This window comes from Rana temporaria, chromosome 11 (genome assembly GCF_905171775.1).
Source record: "Rana temporaria chromosome 11, aRanTem1.1, whole genome shotgun sequence".
Taxonomy (NCBI): Eukaryota; Metazoa; Chordata; class Amphibia; order Anura; family Ranidae; genus Rana; species Rana temporaria.
Window position 1 is genome coordinate 154537286 of NC_053499.1, and position 21958 is coordinate 154559243.

Sequence of the window (21958 nt, forward strand, 5' to 3'; positions counted from 1 at the left end):
ACACGGTCGGACAAAACCGATGAGAATGGACCGAGGTTCAGTTTCATCGGACCAAACCGACCGTGTGTATAGCCCATCGGTCTGTTGTCCTTCGGTTCAAAATTTTAAAACATGCTTCAAAACCGAACCGATGGCCCGCTGCCCGATCGGTCCAAACTGATGGTTAGTACAGAAAGCATTGGTTCAAAACCCGCGCATGCTCAGAATCAAGTCGACGCATGCTTGGAAGCATTGAACTTAGTTTTTTTCAGCACGTCGTGTGTTTTACGTCACCGAGTTCTGACCCGATTGGTTTTTGAACTGATGGTGTGTACGCACATCAGACCATCAGGCCACTTCAGCGCTGAACCGATGAAAACGGTCCGTCGGACCATTCTCATCCGTTTTGTCCGACCGTGTGTACGGGGCCTAACTCTTCCTCTATAGTAATCCTTCTTCTTTAGTATTTCTTCCTCTATAGTAACTCTTCCTCTATAGTAACTCTTCTTCGTTAATAACTCTTCCGCTATAGTAACTCTTCTTGTTTAGTAACTCTTCCTCTATAGTAACTCTTCCTCTTTAGTAATCCTTCTTCTTTAGTAACTCTTCCTCTATAGTAACTCTTCTTCTTTAGTAACTCTTCCTCTATAGTAACTCTTCCTTTATAGTAACTCTTCTTCTTTAGTAACTCTTCCTCTATAGTAACCCTCCTTCTTTAGTAACTCTTCCTCTATAGTAACTCTTCTTCTTTAGTAACACTTCCTCTATAGCAGTGTTTCTCAATTCCAGTCCTCAGGCCCCCCCAACAGGTCAGGTTTTCAGGATTTCCCTCAGATGAAAAGGCTGTGGTGATTACTAAGGCAGTGAAACTGATCAAATCACCTGTGCAAAATAATGGAAATCCTGAAAACCTGACCTGTTGGGGGGGCCTGAGGACTGGAATTGAGAAACACTGCTCTATAGTAACCCTTCTTCTTTAGTAACTCGTCCTCTATAGTAACTCTTCTTCTTTAATAACTCTTCCGCTATAGTAACTCTTCTTCTTTAGTAACACTTCCTCTATAGAAACCCTTCTTCTTTAGTAACTTGTCCTCTATAGTTTCTCTTCTTGTTTAGTAATTCTCCCTCTATAGTAACTCTTCTTCTTTAGTAACTTGTCCGCTATAGTTTCTCTTCTTCTTTAGAAACTCTTCCTCTATCTTCTTCTTTAGCAACTCTTCCTCTGTAGTAACTCTTCTTCTTTAGCAACTCTTCCACTAAAGTAACTTTTCTTTAGTAACCCAACACTTCCACTAAAGTAACTCTTCTGTAGTAACTCATCCTCTATAGTAACTCTTCTTTAGTAACTCTTCCTTTATAGTAACTCTTCTTCTTTAGTAACTCTTCCTCTATAGTAACTCTTCCTCTATAGTAACTCTTCCTCTTTAGTAACTCTTCTTTAGTAACTCTTCCTCTATAGTAACTCTTCTTCTTTAGTAACTCTTCCTCTATAGTAATTCTTCTTCTTTAGCAACTCATCCTCTATAGTAACTCTTCCTCTTTAGTAACTCTTCCTCTATAGTGACTCTTCTTCTTTAGCAACTCTTCCTCTATAGTAGCTCTTCTTTTTTAGTAACTCATCCTCTATAGTAACTCTTCTTCTTTAGCAACTCTTCCTCTATAGTAACACTACTTTTTTAGCAACTCTTCCTCTATAGTTACTCTTCTTCTTTAGCAACTCTTCCTCTATAGTAGCTCTTCTTCTTTAGTAACTTGTCCTCTATAGTTTCTCTTCTTGTTTAGTAATTCTCCCTCTATAGTAACTCTTCTTCTTTAGTAACTTGTCCTCTATAGTTTCTCTTCTTCTTTAGTAACTTGTCCTCTATAGTTTCTCTTCTTCTTTAGTAACTCTTCCTCTATAGTTACTCTTCTTCTTTAGCAACTCTTCCTCTATAGTAGCTCTTCTTTTTTTAGTAACTTCTTTTTTAGTAACTCTTCCTCTATAGTAACTCTTCTTCTTTAGTAACTTGTCCTCTATAGTTTATCTTCTTCTTTAGTAACTTTTCCTCTATAAAAACTCTTCTTCTTTATTAACTCTTCCGCTATAGTTTCTCTTCTTGTTTAGTAACTATCCCTCTATAGTAGCTCTTATTTTATAGCAACTCTTCCTCTATAGTAACTCTACTTTTTAGTAATGCTTTCTCTATAGTAACTCTTCTTCTTCTTCTTTTTCACTGCAGGTAAATAATGGATTCCAAGCTAAAACAACATGCCGCCATTACTTTCTTGATGAAGGAAGGGTGCAGGTTGTCCGGCATTGATGATCTCCCACTGCCTGGTTTGCCTTCAATGCTGGTTTCCCATTCGTTAGATTTCTTCATCCATCTGCACACATTGCTCTTGTCAATGATGTAATCTCTCTAAACATTCTGTAGTTTTTTGTGGATGTAGCCTGCACCCCTCATTCATCGAGAACTCAATGATGACCCATTGCTTCTGCTTGGAATCCATTTTTTACCTGCAATGAAAACGAAGAAGAAGAATATAGGGGAAGAGTTACTCTACCAACATGTGACATTTAAATGACCTATGTAAGTTACTAAAAGTAATGCCCACTTTTGCATGAGTTTCCTTACAGCTCTTGTTGATGTTGTTAAATACCTTGAGTTACGTCTCGCCCTTCATCCCCTTTTTGCCTCCAGGCCTGGAGTTTGTCATCGAGAGCGCTGACACATCCATCACCTCTGACAACTACCTTTGGACCAACCACCACAGGTCTGATTGGCATTGAAGCCCAGAGGGAGGATCATCAGCTGCTAAGGTCTACACAGGAGCTTGTGGCCTCGGTGGGCAGTCTGGAAGGAAGGAGGTGTTAGGACGTATCAGCACACGTAACAGTGAGAAATTGTTATTTTGTCCACTGTGAGAGTGAACGTTCTGGGTGTCACTGACGGGACAAGGTCATCCAGCGCCCAGGGAAAAGATACCAAACTGTGCCCCTGTTCATAATGTGCAAGTTTAGGGAATCCTACACCCAATGGCCACTCACTTGTTGACCCCTATTCGCCCGTGCCTCTCGGCCCTTTAAGGGATATTAGATGCCAAGAGGCGGGGGAAGGTTTATGATCATGTAATTGGCTGTCACAGTGATCACATGACCAGATAGCTCCTAATCACAAGAAGCGATCAGGAGCTTTCCGTTAGCCGCCAGTAACTGTACCGGGAGCTCCCTCTCGGCACTGCTGTGTCTGCAAATTGGTATACAAATATGTACCCTCTTGGTGCCAAGGCCACCTGTCGAGAGTCCACATGTGTGCATACCGTGGGCGCCTAGGGTTTCAAATCACTGCCGATGTCAGCCATGCAAAAGACGGAAGGCAGCTCCATCCCAACAATAAACCATTGTGCCCAGGACAACCAATCCTCCCACCAATTCCTTGTCCCGGCTCTGCTGTCGCTGCCTTCAGGGAATACAAAGGCAGTGTTTTCACCCTAACACAAGAAGTCCAAGAGGCCTAATTTTATAACATTTTAATGATAGGCTGCGTTCCTTGAGGCAAAAAGGAGATAAAATATGGCATATAACTCAAGGTATTTATTTTATTTTGAATGTAAGAGTTTGGATACTAATTTATAGCAAATTTTACAAAGTGACTGAATTCCTGGACTTCAGCTTTAAAGGGGTTGTAAAGCTTCCCGTTTTTTTCACCTTAATGCATTCTATGCATTAAGGTGAAAAAACATCCGATGCTTACAAGCCCCCCAGCCCACCCGCGTTTACTTACCTGAGCACTCGAAAGTCCTCGCTGGCTTCTAGACCCGGTCTTCTCGGCTGTTCTCAGCTCTTCATTGGATGATTGATAGCAGCGCAGCCATTGGCTCCCGCTGCTGTCAATCAAATCAATGACGCGGCACGCTGGGGGGCGGGGCCGAGTGATACACTTGGCGGCTATGGCCGCCACTGTATGACACGGGAGAGCGCCCACAAGCTAACCCCCTTGGGAGAGCGCTTACCAGAAGGGGGTTAGCTCTTGCGGGGAGGAGACGAGAGACCCCAGAGGACGAGGATCGGGGCCACTCTGTGCAAAACGAACTGCACAGTGGAGGTAAGTATGACATGTTTGTTATTTAAAAAAAAAAAAAAAAAACTTTACTAACCCTTTAAGAGTGATGAGAACAGTACACTTCTCTTTTTATCCCCACCTCTCCATGGGTAGTGGCAGGGCCGAACCTAGGCAGGGTGCACAGGGTGCTTTGCACCCAGGTGCCTGCACAGATGGGGGCGCCGAAGTGGCAGAGTTCTCGCCTTGTTTGTGTTTGTCCAGAACTAGTGTTCTGAGCATAGGTGTGTGTCCGTCCAGTACTGATGTGTCTCTGACCATCTCCTGTATCATGTCTGTAGTATGTCTGGGGGTCTTTCTAACAGACTCTCTAACAGAAGCCCTCTCTGTGTCCATCAGAGAGGCCCCCCTCCAGGTCCCAATAAAGTACTCTGCTTCTCTTCCTGTATCTGGTTTATTGTTAAGAGATCATGTAAGGATCCGAGGGTAATGAAGACTTCGTGGGGGAGCATCTCTGTGTTTGAGTCATTGCCATAGAAACATTTGTAAAGGGGAGGAGTTAGTAAAATGACCACGCCCATGTGGGGGCGCCAGAGAAATTTCTGCACCCAGGCGCCTATGACCCTAGGATCGGCCCTGGGTAGTAGGTTGAATGGCGCCGGGTGTCGTTCAACCCAGAAGACTAGCAGCCTCTGTTGGCAGAAAGGAGTTACTGCAGGCACATCACCAGAGAGGAGGTAAGTTTTGCATCTAGAGCTGCTTTCTTATATACAAAAAAAATAGATAGGGCGTTAATTACAACAAAAAAAAATGTTAAGCCTTTTACTTCTGTCAAGTGTTTGTGTGGTTAGTTACTGCAAGCTGCCTTGCCTCAATTTCCCTCCGAGCTTCATCCCCAGAGTAGCAAAAATGGAACCTGTCCACAAGTAGTGTCTATGGGCGCCATGCTGGTTCTCAACATTCAGGAAAGGTGGAGAACAGCAGGTCCCGTTAAACACCCCCCCCCCCCCCTAAAGAGTTTATTGGTCCGATTTACCCAACGGTATTCGTGCCGAACTAGTTTCCCTTTGTAACTTTTTTTTTTTAATATATTTTTTATTTTTTTTGGTTTGGCATGTAAAAAATGACAAGCATCTGCCTCCACAGCTGGTTCAGCTCTTCTGTATCTCCGTTCACTGTTAAGATACCATATGCCGCTTAAAATAATGATGAAAAAGATAAAATTATCCCCAAGAATCGCAATCATCAGAATTGGCAGAAAAAAAATGATCCGGGCAAGGCTTAGTTCTCTTGCCTCCCATGCTGTCATTGAAGGGCTTCTGGCTGAACTGGTGTTAGAACGTGATCGTCTCTGTGTTACAGATATGGGGGACGACACTGGAAGATGCATGGGAGCTCAGCAGCAAGCTATGATGAGGGATAGGAACCTTGGCACAGCTATGAAGGACTGCCCCTACTGTGGAAAAACCTTTAGGACTTCCCACCACCTAAAAGTGCATTTGAGGATTCACACAGGTAAGACCCAGACCCAGGAAATAAAGTAGTACTAATCTGACTTCGATAACACACCAAAAAAAAACAAAAGGCACCACTCAAAGCCCTGTATACTTCACTCACCGGCTCTCATCACCGAGGCTAGGTGCAGAAACCCTCAGGCCTCGTACACACCACCGAGTTTCTCGGCAAAAATCAGCAAGAAACTTGCTGGGAGATATTTTTTTTGCCGAGGAAACCGGTCGTGTGTACATTTTCGTCGAGGAAACTGTCGAGAAACTCGACGAGCCAAAAAAGAGAGCATGTTCTCTATTTCCTTGACGGGAATGGAGAAAATTGGCTTGTCGAGTTCCTTGACAGCCTAACAAGGAACTCGACGAGGAAAACGATGTGTTTCGCCCGTCGAGTTCCTCGGTCGTGTGTACGAGGCTTCACTCATTGTGCTATCATCCACCAAGTGTTGCAAATTCAGGATCGCCTTCAGCTCAAACTTCTCCCGTAGACTGTCCACCCTGACGTGTTTCGCCCATATAAGCCATATAAGGGTGAAAGGTGTCAGTAGGTGTCAGTGGCGGCTGGTGCTCAAAATTTTTGGGTGGGCGCAAACAAATGAAAAAAAAAAACAATTGCAGCCTCACTGTGCCCATCAAATGCAGCCACTGGGCTCATCAAATGCAGCCACTGTGCCATCAATTGTCACCACTGTGCCATGCCATCAAACGCAGCTACTGTGCCCATCAATTGTCGCCACTGTGCCAATTGTCACCACTGTGCCCATCAATTGTCGCCACTGTGCCCTGTAATTGTCGCCACTGAGCCCTGTAATTGTCGCCACTGTGCCAATTGTCACCACTGTGCCCTTTAATTGTCGCCACTGTGCCCTGTAATTGTCGCCACTGTGCCCTTTAATTGTCACCACTGTGCCCTTTAATTTTCACCACTGTGCCCTGTAATGGTCGCCACTGTGCCCTGTAATTGTCGCCACTGTGCCAATTATCGCCACTGTGCCCTGTAATTGTCGCCACTGTGCCCTGTAATTGTCACCACTGTGCCCTTTAATTGTCACCACTGTGCCCTTTAATTGTTGCCACTGTGCCCTGTAGTTGTCGCCACTGTGCCAATTGTCGCCACTGTGCCCTTTAATTGTCGCCACTGTGCCCTGTAATTGTCGCCACTGTGCCCTGTATAATGCTCCTCCTTCCACGGTCCCTCGATGTCTTCTCCCGCCCTCGATGACGCTTCAGCCAATCAGGTTACCGGTAACCAGAACCGGTGAACCTGATTGGCTGAGACGCCTGTCAGTCTTATCCAAGGAACGCACCCCCCGTGCGTCCCCTGGATAACTATTTGGAAGCCTATTACAGCCCTCAGGCTATAATCAGAAAGCCGCTGGCTCTGATAGGCACTTCCACAGCCAACCAGCTGTCGTTATTCAGATGGCCGGCACTCACCAGGGGGCCGGCCATCTGAATAGTCGGCGGCAATGGCAATACATAGATTCATGCAATGCATGAATCTATGTATTGTATTCAGTGGCGGTGCGGGAGCGAGAGGGGGCGGCACTCCGGCGCCCTCTATGGACGCACCGCCACTGGTAGGTGTGGTCTATTGGTGAAGTTTGAGCTAAAGTTGATCCTGGATTTGTAATGCTCGGCAGAGGCGGCTATAGGCTCTGTGAGGCCTTAGGCAAAACCTATGGGAAAACAGGCACAAAGACTCTGTACACACTTTGCTTCGATGCTCCTGGAATGTATTTATCCAATTTAAACTGAAACTCTCATTAGACTTTAAGCATTAAAGGGGTCAGTCCACTCAAAACTGATCCTTACGATTTGGTAGAATGTTGAAGAGTTAAGACAAAATTCCAGGCTCATACACACATGCATGTAGCTCTGTTTTTTTATTAATAGATGGTTAAATGTATAATTTTTTTTAATGCTAGTAGTGTAGGTACAGTAAAACCTTGGATTGCGAACATAATTCGTTCCGGAAACATGCTTGTAATCCAAAGCACTTGTATATCAAAGCAAATTTTCCCATAAGAAATAATGGAAACTCAAATGATTCGTTCCACAACCATTTATTCATAAGTCCTTCAGTTTATAGTCCATGTAAAAAGATTATAAGATTGGTTGTGTAACCATAAAATGTCCGTCCACGAATGGAAGCCTCCACAAGGGGATTAAAAGCAAAATCCAGCAGGAGCTCCAGAGTATAAAAGAGAAGAGAGGTGCCTCTAAGTGTAGCAATAAGTTGCTAAATGTTGTACCTTCATTAAATGTAACCATATTGCTACACTTAGAGGCGCCTCTCTTCTTTTTTATACTCAGTTGTGAGATGACTCTACTTGTATATCAAGACATCGCTTGTATATCAAGTAAAAATTTATGAAAATATTTTGATTTTCTTGCAAAACGCTCTCAAACCAAGTTACTCTCAAACCAAGGTTTTACTGTATCTGAATTTGACCTGGAGGGAAGGATTTTCCCATTGGAGTGATTTTCCTTCACTTCCTGTCTTGGCACACAACAGGAAGTGAAGGATCTTCTTGGGGCTTATTCTCACATAAAAAAACATTTTTTTTTTTGGGGGGGGGGGGGGGGCGTAAAATCCCATGGTTAAGCCATGGTTTTACTGCAAGAATTATACCCCCTGTTACTTTCAAAGGGTGCAACCCCCCGCCCAATGCAACCCGTTTAAGTTAATGGGGATGCTTTCTAAGTGCCCCCCCCCCCCAGTCATGTGCAATGGTGCTAATGCAGGCAGTTAGGAGGCGATACAACACCTCCTCACTGCCTGTCAAATGATCTAAACATGGCATGTCAACTTGCCAAGCACCAGGCAAAACAGAAATATAATTTGAACCCATTGATGACCGCCCAACACATATGTGCGGCGTCAAAAGGCTGCACATATGTGTCGCTGGGCAGCCAATGTTTATGTTCTAAGAGCCCCCTCATTGTGTGCTCCAGAACAAAGACTGAGCTGTCAAAGGCAACTTTTGGGCCAGGCTAAGGATCAATAGCTGTTGGGACCGGATTCCGATCATGTGACCAATGTGACAGACTTTGGCCTTATGGTCAGGTTCTCCCTCTTCCATAGGGTCTCTCATTGTCTGCCTGGTTTTGGCTGGGTGTGTCAGGAGTACCCTAGTCCCCGTTAGGAGCCCTGTGGGATCAGGGCTAGGTTGCTGGCTGATGTTATTATCCAAAAGGGTCACAGCACTCACTGGGTGGACCTTACTTCAACAGGTCCCCTTAAGAAAGATGTCTGCCTGGTTTTGGTGTGTTCCAGGAGTACCCTAGTTCCGATTGGGAGCCCCGTGCCCTGGGGGATAAGGGCTAGGTTGTTGGCTGATTTTATTATCCAAAAGGGCCACAGCACCCTTGCATGCTTATTTCCACACCTGCCCTCTGGGCTGAGCCTTTTGGCTGGGACCAGAGGAATTTTTTAATTGTCCGGAAGGCCACCCACTCTCTTGCACATTGACACTTCTGACCACTTCTTTATTTTGCACTTCTTTATACAGTACATATGCACTGTACTCTCTCCTGATTATCAGGGTGTAGGCCCTCAGACTTTCCCCGAAAGTAGCCTTATGGTCAGGTTCTCCCCTTATTATGGGGTCTCCATTTGGGGGAGCCCCAACTAGTACTTGGGTAGACCGTACATTGGCAGGTCCCTTGAAGAATGGGTTCCACCTGGCTTTAGCTGAGTGAGCCATAAGTACCCCAGTCCCTGTCAGGAGTCCTGCCCCCCTGTGGAGATCAGTGCCAGGGTCCCTTCTCTTTGGAGGAGAACCATGTGTACACCCTGTGCACTTTTTTGTGTGCAATGCTTTTCTTTTTATTGCACCTGGTGTTAGTTTTGAGTGCACTACAGTATGTGCACTGCAAAGCTTCTCACTTCTTTGAATGTGGTATTAAAGCAGATCTGCACCTGCCCCCCTGCCCCATTTTGTTTTGTCCCCCCTCCTTACCTTAAGGTGGTATCTGCCTATTTCAGATATTCACCCACCAAGCGGATCCAGTGATGTCACGCTGAGATCCTCTAATGCCGAGGAACAGCTTTGTCCCACACTGCCATGTTCTTTCTGATGTCATCGAGAGGCCTGCCGACTCTTCCTGGTTCAGCCGATGGGCCTCCCGATGACGGGCCAGCCACCTCCTCCTTTTCTGAATAGAAGGCTATGCCTCCTGGGATATGTGACATGCATATTCCAGGAGGCACAGGGGGCATAATGCAAGTCATTCACCTAAGGCCGAGGTGCCCAACCTTTTGAAGAGTGAGGGCCACTTAAGCGACTTGGTAATCGATCACTGACCACAATAAGCGGAGGAGGCAGATTACAGGTCCATGTCCACTCTGCATATGCAGAGCAGACAGGGACATAGCCCACTCTACTCTATTGGCCCTCCTATCTGCCCAGATGGAATTGGACAGATCCCCCCTTCTGTTTTGTTTGTAGACGGCCACAAGTCCGTTTACATCTTTGGCTCAATAGGAGGTGAACGGAGGGTCCAATTGGTCGGACTAACCATGTCGAATGCTCCTAAAGCTGCTTTCATACTATAGAGCTGCTTTCTATAGAGCATTTGGTATCACTCCGCCTGTCACAGGAGTTGGCGCTATACATGAAGCATCGGCTTATGCCAACCCGCAACCATCCCAGAGCAGAAGGTCGCGGGCCACATCAGAGGGCTCTACGGGCCACTGGTTGGGCACCCCTGACCTAAGGTCACTGATGAGCATGGGGAGGCCTAAAATAAGGTAAAAAACAAAACAAAAACGAAACCAGTGCGATACCTACTGAGGATGGAAGGGGGGGGGGGGGTGGAGTGGAGGGAAGTAGTGGAAGAGGGCGAAGGCCCACTTTAATATCGATGTTACACACAATACAATTCTTTTCTTTACTTCTTCTAATAGCTGCTTTACTTTCTCCCACAGTGATTGCACCCATAGTTTATAGCCATGACAAATTTCTCACGGCACAATAGCTTGGCCAACAGTTGTTGGTGTAGCCTCACATAAAATGACGGCGAGTATTTGATGATATGATCTTGTGTGTGAACGAGGTTATTTGCACATCAATAACAGCGACTGCATTTTCCTTCCGCGGGTTTTACTCCTTTCGTCTCTGAATAGCTTTTTAAGACATCTGACCACCTGGAGACACTTGAAATTTGCACAACTCTTGGAGACAAAGAGGGAGGAAAATTATTATATTCAAGCCTCAGCTAGGCAAATAAAAGCTGCCCTCTTCAGATGCTCCGTTTCATTCCAAGCTTCTTCTAGCTCTCCTCGTTGTTTATAAGACTATGAGATCAAGAACAGTGTTGAACAGTCAAACCTTTTTTAGGTTATAAATATGTCATAAACAATTCGTATTGCCGAGAACTCTTAGGTGGTTAACTGCCTGATATTTCTAAGCAGTTGACAAATTTGGTCAGTGTTTGTTACAACTGGTCCCTTTTAGGAGTTAACTAGAGAGGAGTAATAAGTACTTCAAGCATCAGAAGTGTTTGCTATTGACCCAGAGATCTTAAGATGTGTTGGGAGATCTTTGAGACTGATGGCCCTCTTCTCTCAATGATATATGGAGAATCCCTTTCATTGTCTGTGTGGCCTCAATCATATGTTGGACAACACTGGACAATAAGATCATGGCTAGTCCAAGGACATACAACATTAATCAAAATAGAAGTATCTCTTGGTGAGGGACCTGCCCATGAATCCCAACCTCCATGAAGGAAGAGAAGATCCTCCTGGACTGTTGCACTCCGTAGAAGACATCTTTATTATGAAAAAAAATTCCAATCCAAAGCATTACAGTCAAATCAAATGAAAAAAGGGACAGAAGGCTAACGCGTTTCACAAAGTTAGATGCTTACTCATACCTAGTTATGAATACCATGTGCACATTTATGGTATGGTATGTACTGACCCAAAATACAAGCTCAATAGAAGCTCATTAGAAGGCAAAAGACAGTTGTAAAGTAGTCAATGAATAATCAGATTTTCTAAAGCTGAAATCATTTTGCACCACATTGGGTTTCTGGATAAACCTATTTCAGATCCTTTGCCTATCTGGTGCTTTTAGGACCTTCCAAGTGGTAGCTATTACCATTTACTGTATATACTTGAGTATAAGCCGACCCAAATATAAGCCGAGGCACCTAATTTTACCACAATAAACTGGGAAAACGTATTGACTCGGGTATAAGCCTAGGGTGTCCATCTGCATGCCTCACTGTGCCTCACTTTGTCTCACTGTGTCCATGTGCATGCCTCACTGTGTCCATGCCTCACTGTGTCCATGCCTCACTGTGTCCATGCCTCACTGTGCCCATGCCTCACTGTACCCATGCCTTACTGTGCCCATGCCTCACTGTGCCCATGCCTCACTGTGTCCATGACTGTGTCCATGACTAGACTGACCTTTAACATGGGAGTCTATGATAGGGGTGCCCGGATTTGAAAAATCGGTGCTCCCCAGCCGTAGATCTCCCAGAAAACAATCTTTGCATACTTGTAGAGGAGAAATTGGGCTACATGTGTGCTAAGATCCGGGTCCAGGGGATCTACGACTGGCCAGTGCCGGGTCCCCAAAGTCACTAGGGAAATTACCATTTAACATGGGAGTCTATGGAAGGGGTGCCCGGCTTTGAAAAATCGGTGCTCCATGGCCATAGGTCCCCCGGACAACAAACTTTGCAGACTTGTGGAGGAAAAGAGGGGCTACATGTGTGCCAAGTTTGGGGTCCAGATACCGGGTCTCCAAATCCGGGAGATCAGGCGCAAAAAGGTGACTCGAGTATAAGCCGAGGGGGGCATTTTCATCACAAAAAAATGTGCTGAAAAACTCGGCTTATACTCGAGTATATACGGTAACTGTTTTTTAAAGGTGCATACTCTGGGATCTGTCAAGCTTACCTTTAAATTAATTCCTAATGAATCATTGACTAGAGCAGTGGTGGCAAACCTTTTTGAGGCCCAAGTGCCCAAGCTACAACATAAAACCAACTTATTTCTTTCAAACTGCCAATCGTCGCCATGCAGCACATCACACTGTAAACTTCTTTATGTATTTGCCTTCAGCTCACACCTTTCTGGCGTGACCCCATGAAAATGATTGGCCGAGCGCCAGACAGGAACGTATCGCCAACTGCGCATGTGCCGTCCCGTGGACTCATCCCAGTGTGCATGCTCACAAATACGTCGGAACAACTGCCTAAGATACGCCGGATCACTGCCTACGGCGTGAACGTAATCTACGCCTAGTCATATTCACGTCCAACGTAAACTACGTAAAATACGTCGGCTTGTGTTCCCTGGTGCAACCCTTTGCATGGATGCTGCTGAGTTACACCTCCTTTATGGGGCTTAACTTTACGCCGTACGTACAACTTACGCGCACCAGTCGTAGCCTGCGTCGGGCGCAAGTACGATCGTGAATCGGCGTATCTCCCTCATTTGCAAATCAATGGGAGCGCCACATGCGTCCAGCGTAAATATGCGCCCACTCTACGCCGGCGTAGGCAAGTTACGCCGGTGGAATGAAGCCTGTTTTTAGGCGTATCTTAGTTTTGTGGGCGCGGCGCACAGATACGACGGCGCATATTTGCACTTACGCGGCGTATCTCGAGATACGTCGGCGCAAGTGCTTTGTGAATCCGGGCCTGTATGTATTACATTTTTTGGCTTTGGGCTTAATATCACTTTAAGTTTCCTTTGTTATGAAGGGAAAGGACAATTCCTTTGTTGCAGACACTTTGGTCAGGTTGTAAGTTCAGCTAGCTTTACTTTTCACACAGATTTTAATTTTTGTTTCAATACTTTTTAATATATTTTTTTTTTTTACCATTTAATCATTTTTTGTTTTTTTTTCCAGTCACAGTGCACGCGATTTTTTTGGCTTAATGACATGCCTGAAAACTTTTTTGGTTGGGAATAATTGATTAAATTTAAAAATTCTTTAAAAGTTTAAGAGGTAATGTTACAGTATAAATTTCCTAGCAAAACACTAAGTAGGGAAATATCCATTAGCGAAATTAACTACAGTTTCTAGGTAGCTAACAATGTTCAGTATACAGTAGGGCATGGCTAATGAACACTGCAGTCGGTGATATTTCATTATACAAATTAATGCTCACATTTTAATGGGAAAGTCACATAATGAATCTAGGCTTCGGTGACAGCAATTAGAGGCACAGATTGTCCCCTTCTGGACAAGCCAGTGTTTAGCAATAAGCAGCTGCTGGAAAAAAACGCCAAGTTTACGACGTATATATGTGCTTTGGGGGCGAATTAGTATACAATTTTTATTAATGGAGCAAAACTTCAGTGCAGACTGGTCAGATATCTCTCTCATTTTGACTTCCTTAAAGGCGGTGTAAAAAAAATATATATATAAATATATATATCAACTGGTTCCCCAAAGATTTCTGCGGATTCTTTCGACATATAATTTGATAGCTTTTGTCACAACGGTGTCTTTAAAATCTTTTTTTTTTTTCTATAGCTTAATGTGCTTACCATTCACTGGGAAACAATGATACAATATAACAGAAACATAAGATAATGAAAAAAAAAAAGTGTGATTTAGAGATCAGCCAATAGTTTTAAGGAGGAAGGAAAAGCTTTCTGTGGTGGCCCTTGGATTTGGAAGCTCTGGGGGTCACCTAGGGTTCCTCAAAATGTTATAGGTCAGTAGGGTGACCACGTGTCCCAGATTGCCCGGGACAGACCACACACGCCTACACACCATCGGTTAAAAAACTGATCGTGTCAGAACGCGGTGACGTAAAACACAATGACGTGCAGAAAAAAACGAAGTTCAATGCTTCCAAGCATGCGTTCGACTTGATTCTGAGCATGCGTGGATGGTTCGTGCCTACTAACGATCGGTTTTGACCTATCGGTTAGGAATCCATTGGATAAATTTAAAGTAAGTTTGCTTTTTTTTAACCGATGGTTAAATAACCAATGGCGCACACACACGATCGGTTTTGACCGATGAAAACGGTCCATTAGACCGTTCTCATCGGTTTAACCTATCGTGTGTACGCGGCATTAGGGATACTAACACGCTGTCATTCAACATCAATCTTGGAGACAGTTACTTGAGGGTACAGACAGCGTTTTAAGTCCCTTGGAACTAAGTCCACTGCAGAACTTGTTTTTCTAGTCCAATATAGTACAGTGGAACCTCGGTTTATGAGTAACGCGGTTAATGAGCATTTTAAAAGACGAGCAACTATTTAAAAAAAACGGAGTCTCGCAAAACGAGCAGAAATCAAGCTAATGGGGCATGCAGTACCGCATTTGGCCTGGTGGGGGGGGCGCTGGTGCCGAACGGCGCCATTCGGAAATGCACAGAGAGACCCGAGGACAGCTTGGCTGACCTCAGCAAACCTTGTGAACACATAGGTAGATTCAGGTAGATGGGCTTAACTTTAGGGCGACCTAGCCTGTTTAGGCTACACCGCCGTAAATTAACTAGGCTAGTAGTGATTTTCAAACCACTTACCTGCTAATCTATGGCGGCGTAGCCTCAAACGAGCAGGCGTAAGGGCGCCTAATTCAAATGACTTGGAGGGGGGCGTGTTGTATGGAAATGAGGCTTGACCTCACGTTTTTTGACGTCTTTTGCTACTGCGCATGCGCCGGGCGCCTACATTTCCCAGTGCGCATTGCGGCTAAGGACGCCGTACGGGCCTATTGATTTCAACGTGTACGTAAACGACGTAACTCCCGATTCGCCGACGACTTGCGCAAACGACGTTAAAAATTCGAACCTCGCGGCGGGAACGGCGGCCATACTTAACATTGGATAGGCCACTAGAGCATAGCTCTAACTTTAGGCGGCCTATCTCTTATGGAAACAACGTAATTTGACTGCGGCGGCCGCGCGTACGTTCGTGAATCGGCGTACAAGCTCATTTACATAATCTACGCCGGCCGCAATGGAAGCGCCACCTAGCGGTCAGCCAAAACATTGCAATCTAAGATAGGACGACGCAAGCCGTCCTATCTTAGATATGTTTAAGTGTATCTCTGTTAGAGAATACACTTAAACATAGGTCGGCTTAGATTCAGAGTTAGGTCGGCTTATCTGTAGATAAACCGGCCTAACTCTTTCTGAATCTACCTAAAAGTCTTTCCAAGGTTTGCCAAGGTCAGCTGAATTGTCCTTGGGCCTTTCCGGCCGTTTCCGAGGCTCTCCGGCACCTCCCCGCGTTTGGCCGCATGCGGTATTGCATGCCATTGAAGTCAATGTGGAACAAATTATTTTCGTTTCCATTGACTTCAATGGGGAAACTCGCTTTGATATGCAAGTACTTTGGATTACAAGCTTTTCCCTGGAACGGATTATGCTCGTAATCTGAGGTTCCGCTGTGTTCTACAGTGCAGACCAGTATAGTACAGAAGTAAGTAAAGAAAAATAAATTCACGACTAGTCCATATTTTTTCTTTTGCGATCCTTCAAGGTAAACATTCATGCACTGTTTACCGAAACCATGATAGTGATTGTATTGTGTTCAGGTTTGCTATCGCCACCTTATTCCTCTTGAAGAACCTGATTTATCTTAACTGAAAGGAAAAAATCCTAGAGAGTTCCAACAAATGATGGTTAGATGGATACGGGTAAAAAAAAACATTAGTACATTAAATGTTTTGGTGTCAACCTTTTGTGAAAGCATTTTTTAAGCTTAAGGTAGAAATGAGTTCAAATCTGTGTTTGTGACGGTTACAAGGCCGTAGTTAAGTACACATTGTTATAAATCACAGGAAAGTAACTTGCTGATTCGGAAAACGAGGTACTTATGTTACTAATATGCTTTTTTTAAATGTTGAAAGAGTTGAGGAATTTTGTGTAGCACAATAGGCTTTTTCAGTGCGGATCCTCCGGTAGTGTAGAAAACAATTGGTATTCCTTTTTAACCTTTCAATATTTTGGGACAAAGGCATTCAAAATTGAGTTTTTGGGATACTTATGGGGTAAAATATCTATTTAGCACCGTATATTTTAACCACTTCAGCCCCCGGACCATTTTGCTGGTCAATGACCGGACGACTTTTTGCGATTCGGCACTTTGTCGCTTTAACTGACAATTGCGCGGTCGTGCGACGTGGCTCCCAAACAAAATTGGCGTCCTTTTTTTCCCCCACAAATAGAGCTTTCTTTTGATGGTATTTGATCACCTCTGCGGTTTTTATTTTTTGCGCTATACAAAAATAGAGCAACAATTTTGAAAAAAATAATAATATTTTTTACTTTTTGCTATAATAAATATCCCCCAAAAATATATTAAAAAAATATTTTTTTCCTCAGTTTAGGCCGATACGTATTCTTCTACATTTCGTAAAAAAAAAATCGCAATAAGCGTTTATTAATTGGTTTTTGCAAAAGTTATAGGCCCGGATTCAGATACATTGGTGTATTTTATCGGCGGGTGTAACGTATCTCAGATACGTTACGCCGCCGTAAATTAGGGCGCAAGTTCCGTATTCAGAAAGAATTTGCGCCCTAAGTTACGGCGGCGTAACGTATGTGGTCCGGCGTAAGCCCGCCTAATTCAAATGTGGATGATGTGTTCGTGTTTTACCTAAATGAATTGTGACCCCACGTATTTGACGTTTTTTACGAACGACGCATGCGTCGTTCGTGAAAGACACCCAGTGCACATTCTCAAAATTACGCCGCAAATCGTCAATGCTTTAGACGTGAACGTAACTTATTACAGCCCTATTCGCAAACGACTTACGCAAACGACGTAAAATGTTCAAAATTCGACGCGGGAACGACGTCCATACTTAACATAGGATACCCCTCATATAGCAGGGGTAACTTTACGCTGGAAAAAACCTAACGTAAACGACGTAAAAAAATGCGCCGGGCGGACGTAGGTTTCTGAATCGGCGTATCTACCTAATTTGCATATTCGACACGGAAGTCTAGGGAAGCGCCACTAGCGGTCAGCGTAAATATTGCACCCTAAGATACGACGGCGTAGGAGACTTACGCCGCACGTATCTAGGCAACATTGAGGCGTATCTGATTCTATGAATCAGACGCCGAGATGCGACGGCCCGCACTCAGAGTTACGACGGCGTATCTGGAGATACGCCGTTGTAACTGCTTTCTGAATCTGCCCCATAGCGTCTACAAAATAGGGGGTAGTTTTATGGCATTTTTATTAATATTTTTTTTTACTAGTAATGGCGGATGGACAGTGAGACTCGGGTATAAGCCGAGGGGGGTATTTTCAGCACACAAAAAATGTACTGGAAAACTCGGCTTATACTCCAGTATATAGGGCCAAATCCTCAAAAGAGATACGACGGAGTAACTGCTGTTACTCCGTCGTATCCCTGTTTCTAACTATGGAACTGATCCACAGAATCAGTTTTCCATAGTTAGGACGAAGATCCGACATGTGTAATTGAATTACACTGCCGGATCTTAGGATGCAGTACCGCATCCGCCGCTGGGGGCATTTCGTGTCGAAATGCCGCCTCGGGTATGCAAATTAGGACTTACGGAGATCCACAAAGCTTTTCAGCTTCGTTTTTTCTCCGTAAGTTTTATTTTGCAAACGCAAAATTAGGGCTGCTTTTACAAGGTGCAAACTGTTTACACCTTGTAAAAACAGACTTTCTTGCTAGCTATGCGATTTTTTTTAAATTTAAATTTTTTTTTTGGCGCCGTATCTTTTTTTTTTACAAACTTTATTGTCCCCTCGCAATCCACAAAGCCCGACGTAACGTAATTTCGCGCTATGCACGTCGGGAAAATGACGTCACGAGCATGCGCAGTACGGCCGGCCCGGGAGCTTGCCTCATTTAAATGGTAATCGCCCCCTGGAGAAGAGGAACGCCTTGCGCCGGCCGGATTTAAGTTACACCGCTCAAAATTTCTAGGTAAGTGCTTTGTGGATCGGGCACTTAGTTAGAGATTTTGCGGCGGTGTAACTTAAATGGAAAAAGTTACGTTGCGCCGGGTTTTTGAGGATTAGGCCCATAGTACTGTATTTTATTTTGATATCAGTCACTGTTTCTCTCCAGCCTCTGAAATTTATGTAAAATGGCAGTTGCCTTTTATAGCCTACTTTACTGCAAGATAAAAAAAAAAAAAAAAACTGGGGGGCCATTTTTCTAATGAGGGAAGGCAAAGTCTAAACTCCAAGAGGAAGAAGACGCTCGCCTAAAATCTTCAGGTAGAGATAAAACCAAGGATGGAACTGCAGTGGGTTTTCCCACATCAACTTGTGGTTAATTTAGGCAGATTTGCAATTTCAAAAATATACATTAAAACTCAATCCTCAAGCTAGCTTAACAGATTGTTTCTGAGCAGATTGACATCTGTCTAAACAAGGTCCTCCCGGAATATGCTCATCGCAAATGATGATGTAATTAATTACGCAGGTGCTGTTGAGTTTTACCATGAGGGGGGAATATAATTTTGTTATGCTGCAATCTATTGTATGTGTAATAGTATTGTCTTGTCTGTGTTCTATTTTGATCTGCATTGATTAAGCTTTTAGGAAGGATGGATGTAGTTAACGAGCCCATAGATTGTCTTAGGGAGTCCTCGGCAGACCTGACCTGGCCAACTGATCTCAGGCAAAGAATCAATTGTCCAAAATTTATTTTCCAGGCTGAATTTTATTGTTCCCTCAATAGGAGTATATTGGCCTTTTGGCTGAAAGGGGCATGCATGTTGAACTCACAATAGTGCTGTGAAGAGGTGTGGTGCAGCAGGTAGATCTCTGTCTCTGTGTAGCATTTAACCACTTCCAGACCTTAGGTGTTTTTCAGATTCGGTGTTTGCAAGACTAAAACAGTTTTTTCTGCTAGAAAATTACTTAAAACCCCCAAACATTATATATATTTTTTTTTCTAACACCCTAGAGAATAAAACAGTGGTCATTCCAATACTTTTTGTCACACCGTATTTGTGCACACTTTTTTTTGGAAAAAATTCACTTTTTTGAATTAAAAAATAAGACAACAATAAATTTGGCCCAATTTTTTTATATATTGTGAAAGATAATGTTACGCCGAGTAAAATGATGCCCAACATGTCACGCTTAAAAATTGCGCCCGCTCGTGGCATGGCGTCAAACTTTTACCCTTAAAAATCTCGATAGGCGATGTTTAAAAAATTCTAGAGATTGCATTTTTTGAGCTACAGAGTAGCTCTAGGGCTATAATTATTGCTCTCGCTCTAACGATCGCGGCGATACCTCACTTGTGTGATTTGAACACCGTTTTCATATGCGGGCGCTACTCGCGTATGCGTTCGCTTCTGCGCGCGAGCTCGTCGGGACGGGGCGCTTTAAAAAAAAAAATTTTTTTTGTTTTCTTATTTATTTTTATTTATTTTATTATTTTTTACACTGAAAAAAAAATAATAATAATTTGATCACTTTTATTCCTATTACAAGGAATGTAAACATCCCTTGTAATAGAAAAAAGCATGACAGGTCCTCCTAAATATGAGATCTGGGGTCAAAAAGACCTCAGATCTCATATTTGGGCTTAAATGCAAAAAAAATAAAAAAAAATGTCATTTTTTCAAATGACCAAAAAAAAAATTTGTCTCTTTAAGAGGCTGGGCGGGACTGACGTTTTGACGTCACTTCCGCCCAGCCGAGCTATGGGGACGGGCGAAGGATTTTTTTCCTTCAGTCTCGTCCCCGCTCACCAGCCGACAGCACCCGATCGCCTCCGCCGCTACCGACGGCTCCGGTAAGCGGCGGAGGGCGCGGGAGAGCGGCGGGAGGGGGGGCCCCTCTCCCGCCACCGATAACGGCGATCTCGCGGTGAATCCGCCGCGGAGACCGCCATTATCGGATTCCAGACCGCGCACACTAAAGATTGATACCTCGATTGTGGCAGCAGCTGCTGCCGTTACCGAGATATCAATCTTTAAAAATAGGACGTACATCGTCGTGCGCAGGTCTGGAAGTGGTTAATTACGTCTTTAAATATGGACCTCAGGAGAGGGAGTAAACTGGTAAGGGGCCAAAGAATCTCTTTACAGGGTCACCTCTACAACGGCTGTTCTCTGGTCCATACCCTAACATGACTTACACCTGCTTTAGGTGGAATAACTTTACGCCGGACGTACGCCTTATGTAAACGGCGTAGATTACAGCGACGGGCGCAAGTACATTCGTCGTATCTCGGTCATTTGCATATTCGACACGTAAATCAATGGAAGTGCCCCTTGCGGCCAGGGTAAATATGCGCCCAGGCTCCGATGGCGTAGGAGACTTACGTTGGTCGGATGGAGCCAAAATTCAGGCGTATCTTTTTTCAAGAAACAGGCGCATAGATACGACGGCGCATCCGTGCACTTACGCGGCGTATCAGAAGATACGTCGGCGTAAGTGCTTTCTGAATCCGGGCCTACTTCTCTATCCACCAAAACGGGGCTCATTATAGCGACACTGTTATGGAGAGATACAGAATTTAGTTGGGGGACTAAGGGCCAGATTCACAGAATAGATACGACGGCGTATCTCCTGTCGTATCTATGCGGCTGATTAATAGAATCAGTTCGGCATAGATAGCCCTAAGATCCGACAGGTGTAATTGACTTACACCGTCGGATCTTAGGATGCAATACTTCGGCCGCCGCTGGGTGGAGTTCGCGTAGTTTTCCAGCGTCGGGTATGCAAATTAGCAGTTACGGCGATCCACGAAGGTTTTCGCGTTCCTTTATGTCGGCGCAAGTCTTTTTTTCCCGTAGCAAAGTTAGGTGTGCTATTAACATGGTGTAAAATTACTCCACCATGTTAAAGTATGGCCGTCGTTCCCGCGTCGATTTTGATTTTTTTTTTTATGTTACGCACGTCGCGATTCACAAACACGTCGCGCCGCCATAATTTCGCGCAAAGCACGTCAGGAAAATTGCGAACGGAGCATGCGCAGAACGTCCGGCGCGGGAGCGCGCCTAATTTAAATTTGAATTGGCGGGCTTGCACCGGATGTGTTTACGATACACCGCCGCAAGTTTACAGGTAAGTGCTTTATGGATCAGGCACTTACACTGAAAACTTGCGGCGGTGTAACGTAAACGGGTTACGTTGCGCCGCCGCAATTGTACGAGAATCTGGCCCTAACTGCTTTATTTTCCCACAAAATAGTTGTTTTTTAAATGTATGCACAGTTGTAATTTTTGGATATCCGTCTTGGGTAGAGTAAATAAACACGCATTGTACTTTTTTTTCCAAATAATGGAATAAATATGGCAACATTATTTAAGAACACAAAATCCTTTTGAGCGTGGAAGCGTCTTTTGGTGCAAATATATTCTTTGCTTTGTTTAGGAAAAACATCCAACCGGTAACTTTTTAAAGAAGGTTCAAATTAGATTTTTTTTTAAAACAAATAAGTTATTTTTAATTCATATGGCCATTAGAATGCTACCATCC

The 21958-nt window shown here is 44.2% G+C and overlaps 1 protein-coding gene across 2 annotated transcripts in view; it reads left to right on the forward strand.

Moving 5' to 3' along the window:
- Positions 1–21958, forward strand: part of ZNF536 (zinc finger protein 536) — a 137933-nt gene that overhangs the window by 91746 nt on the left and 24229 nt on the right. Inside the window, exon 2 of one of the 2 annotated variants that reach the window (XM_040329493.1) lies at positions 5382–5534. The exons of the other annotated variant lie outside the window; for it this stretch is intronic. Coding sequence (XP_040185427.1) covers positions 5382–5534 — 153 coding nt within the window. The remainder of the gene's footprint in view (positions 1–5381; positions 5535–21958) is intronic. 2 annotated transcript variants of the gene reach the window in all.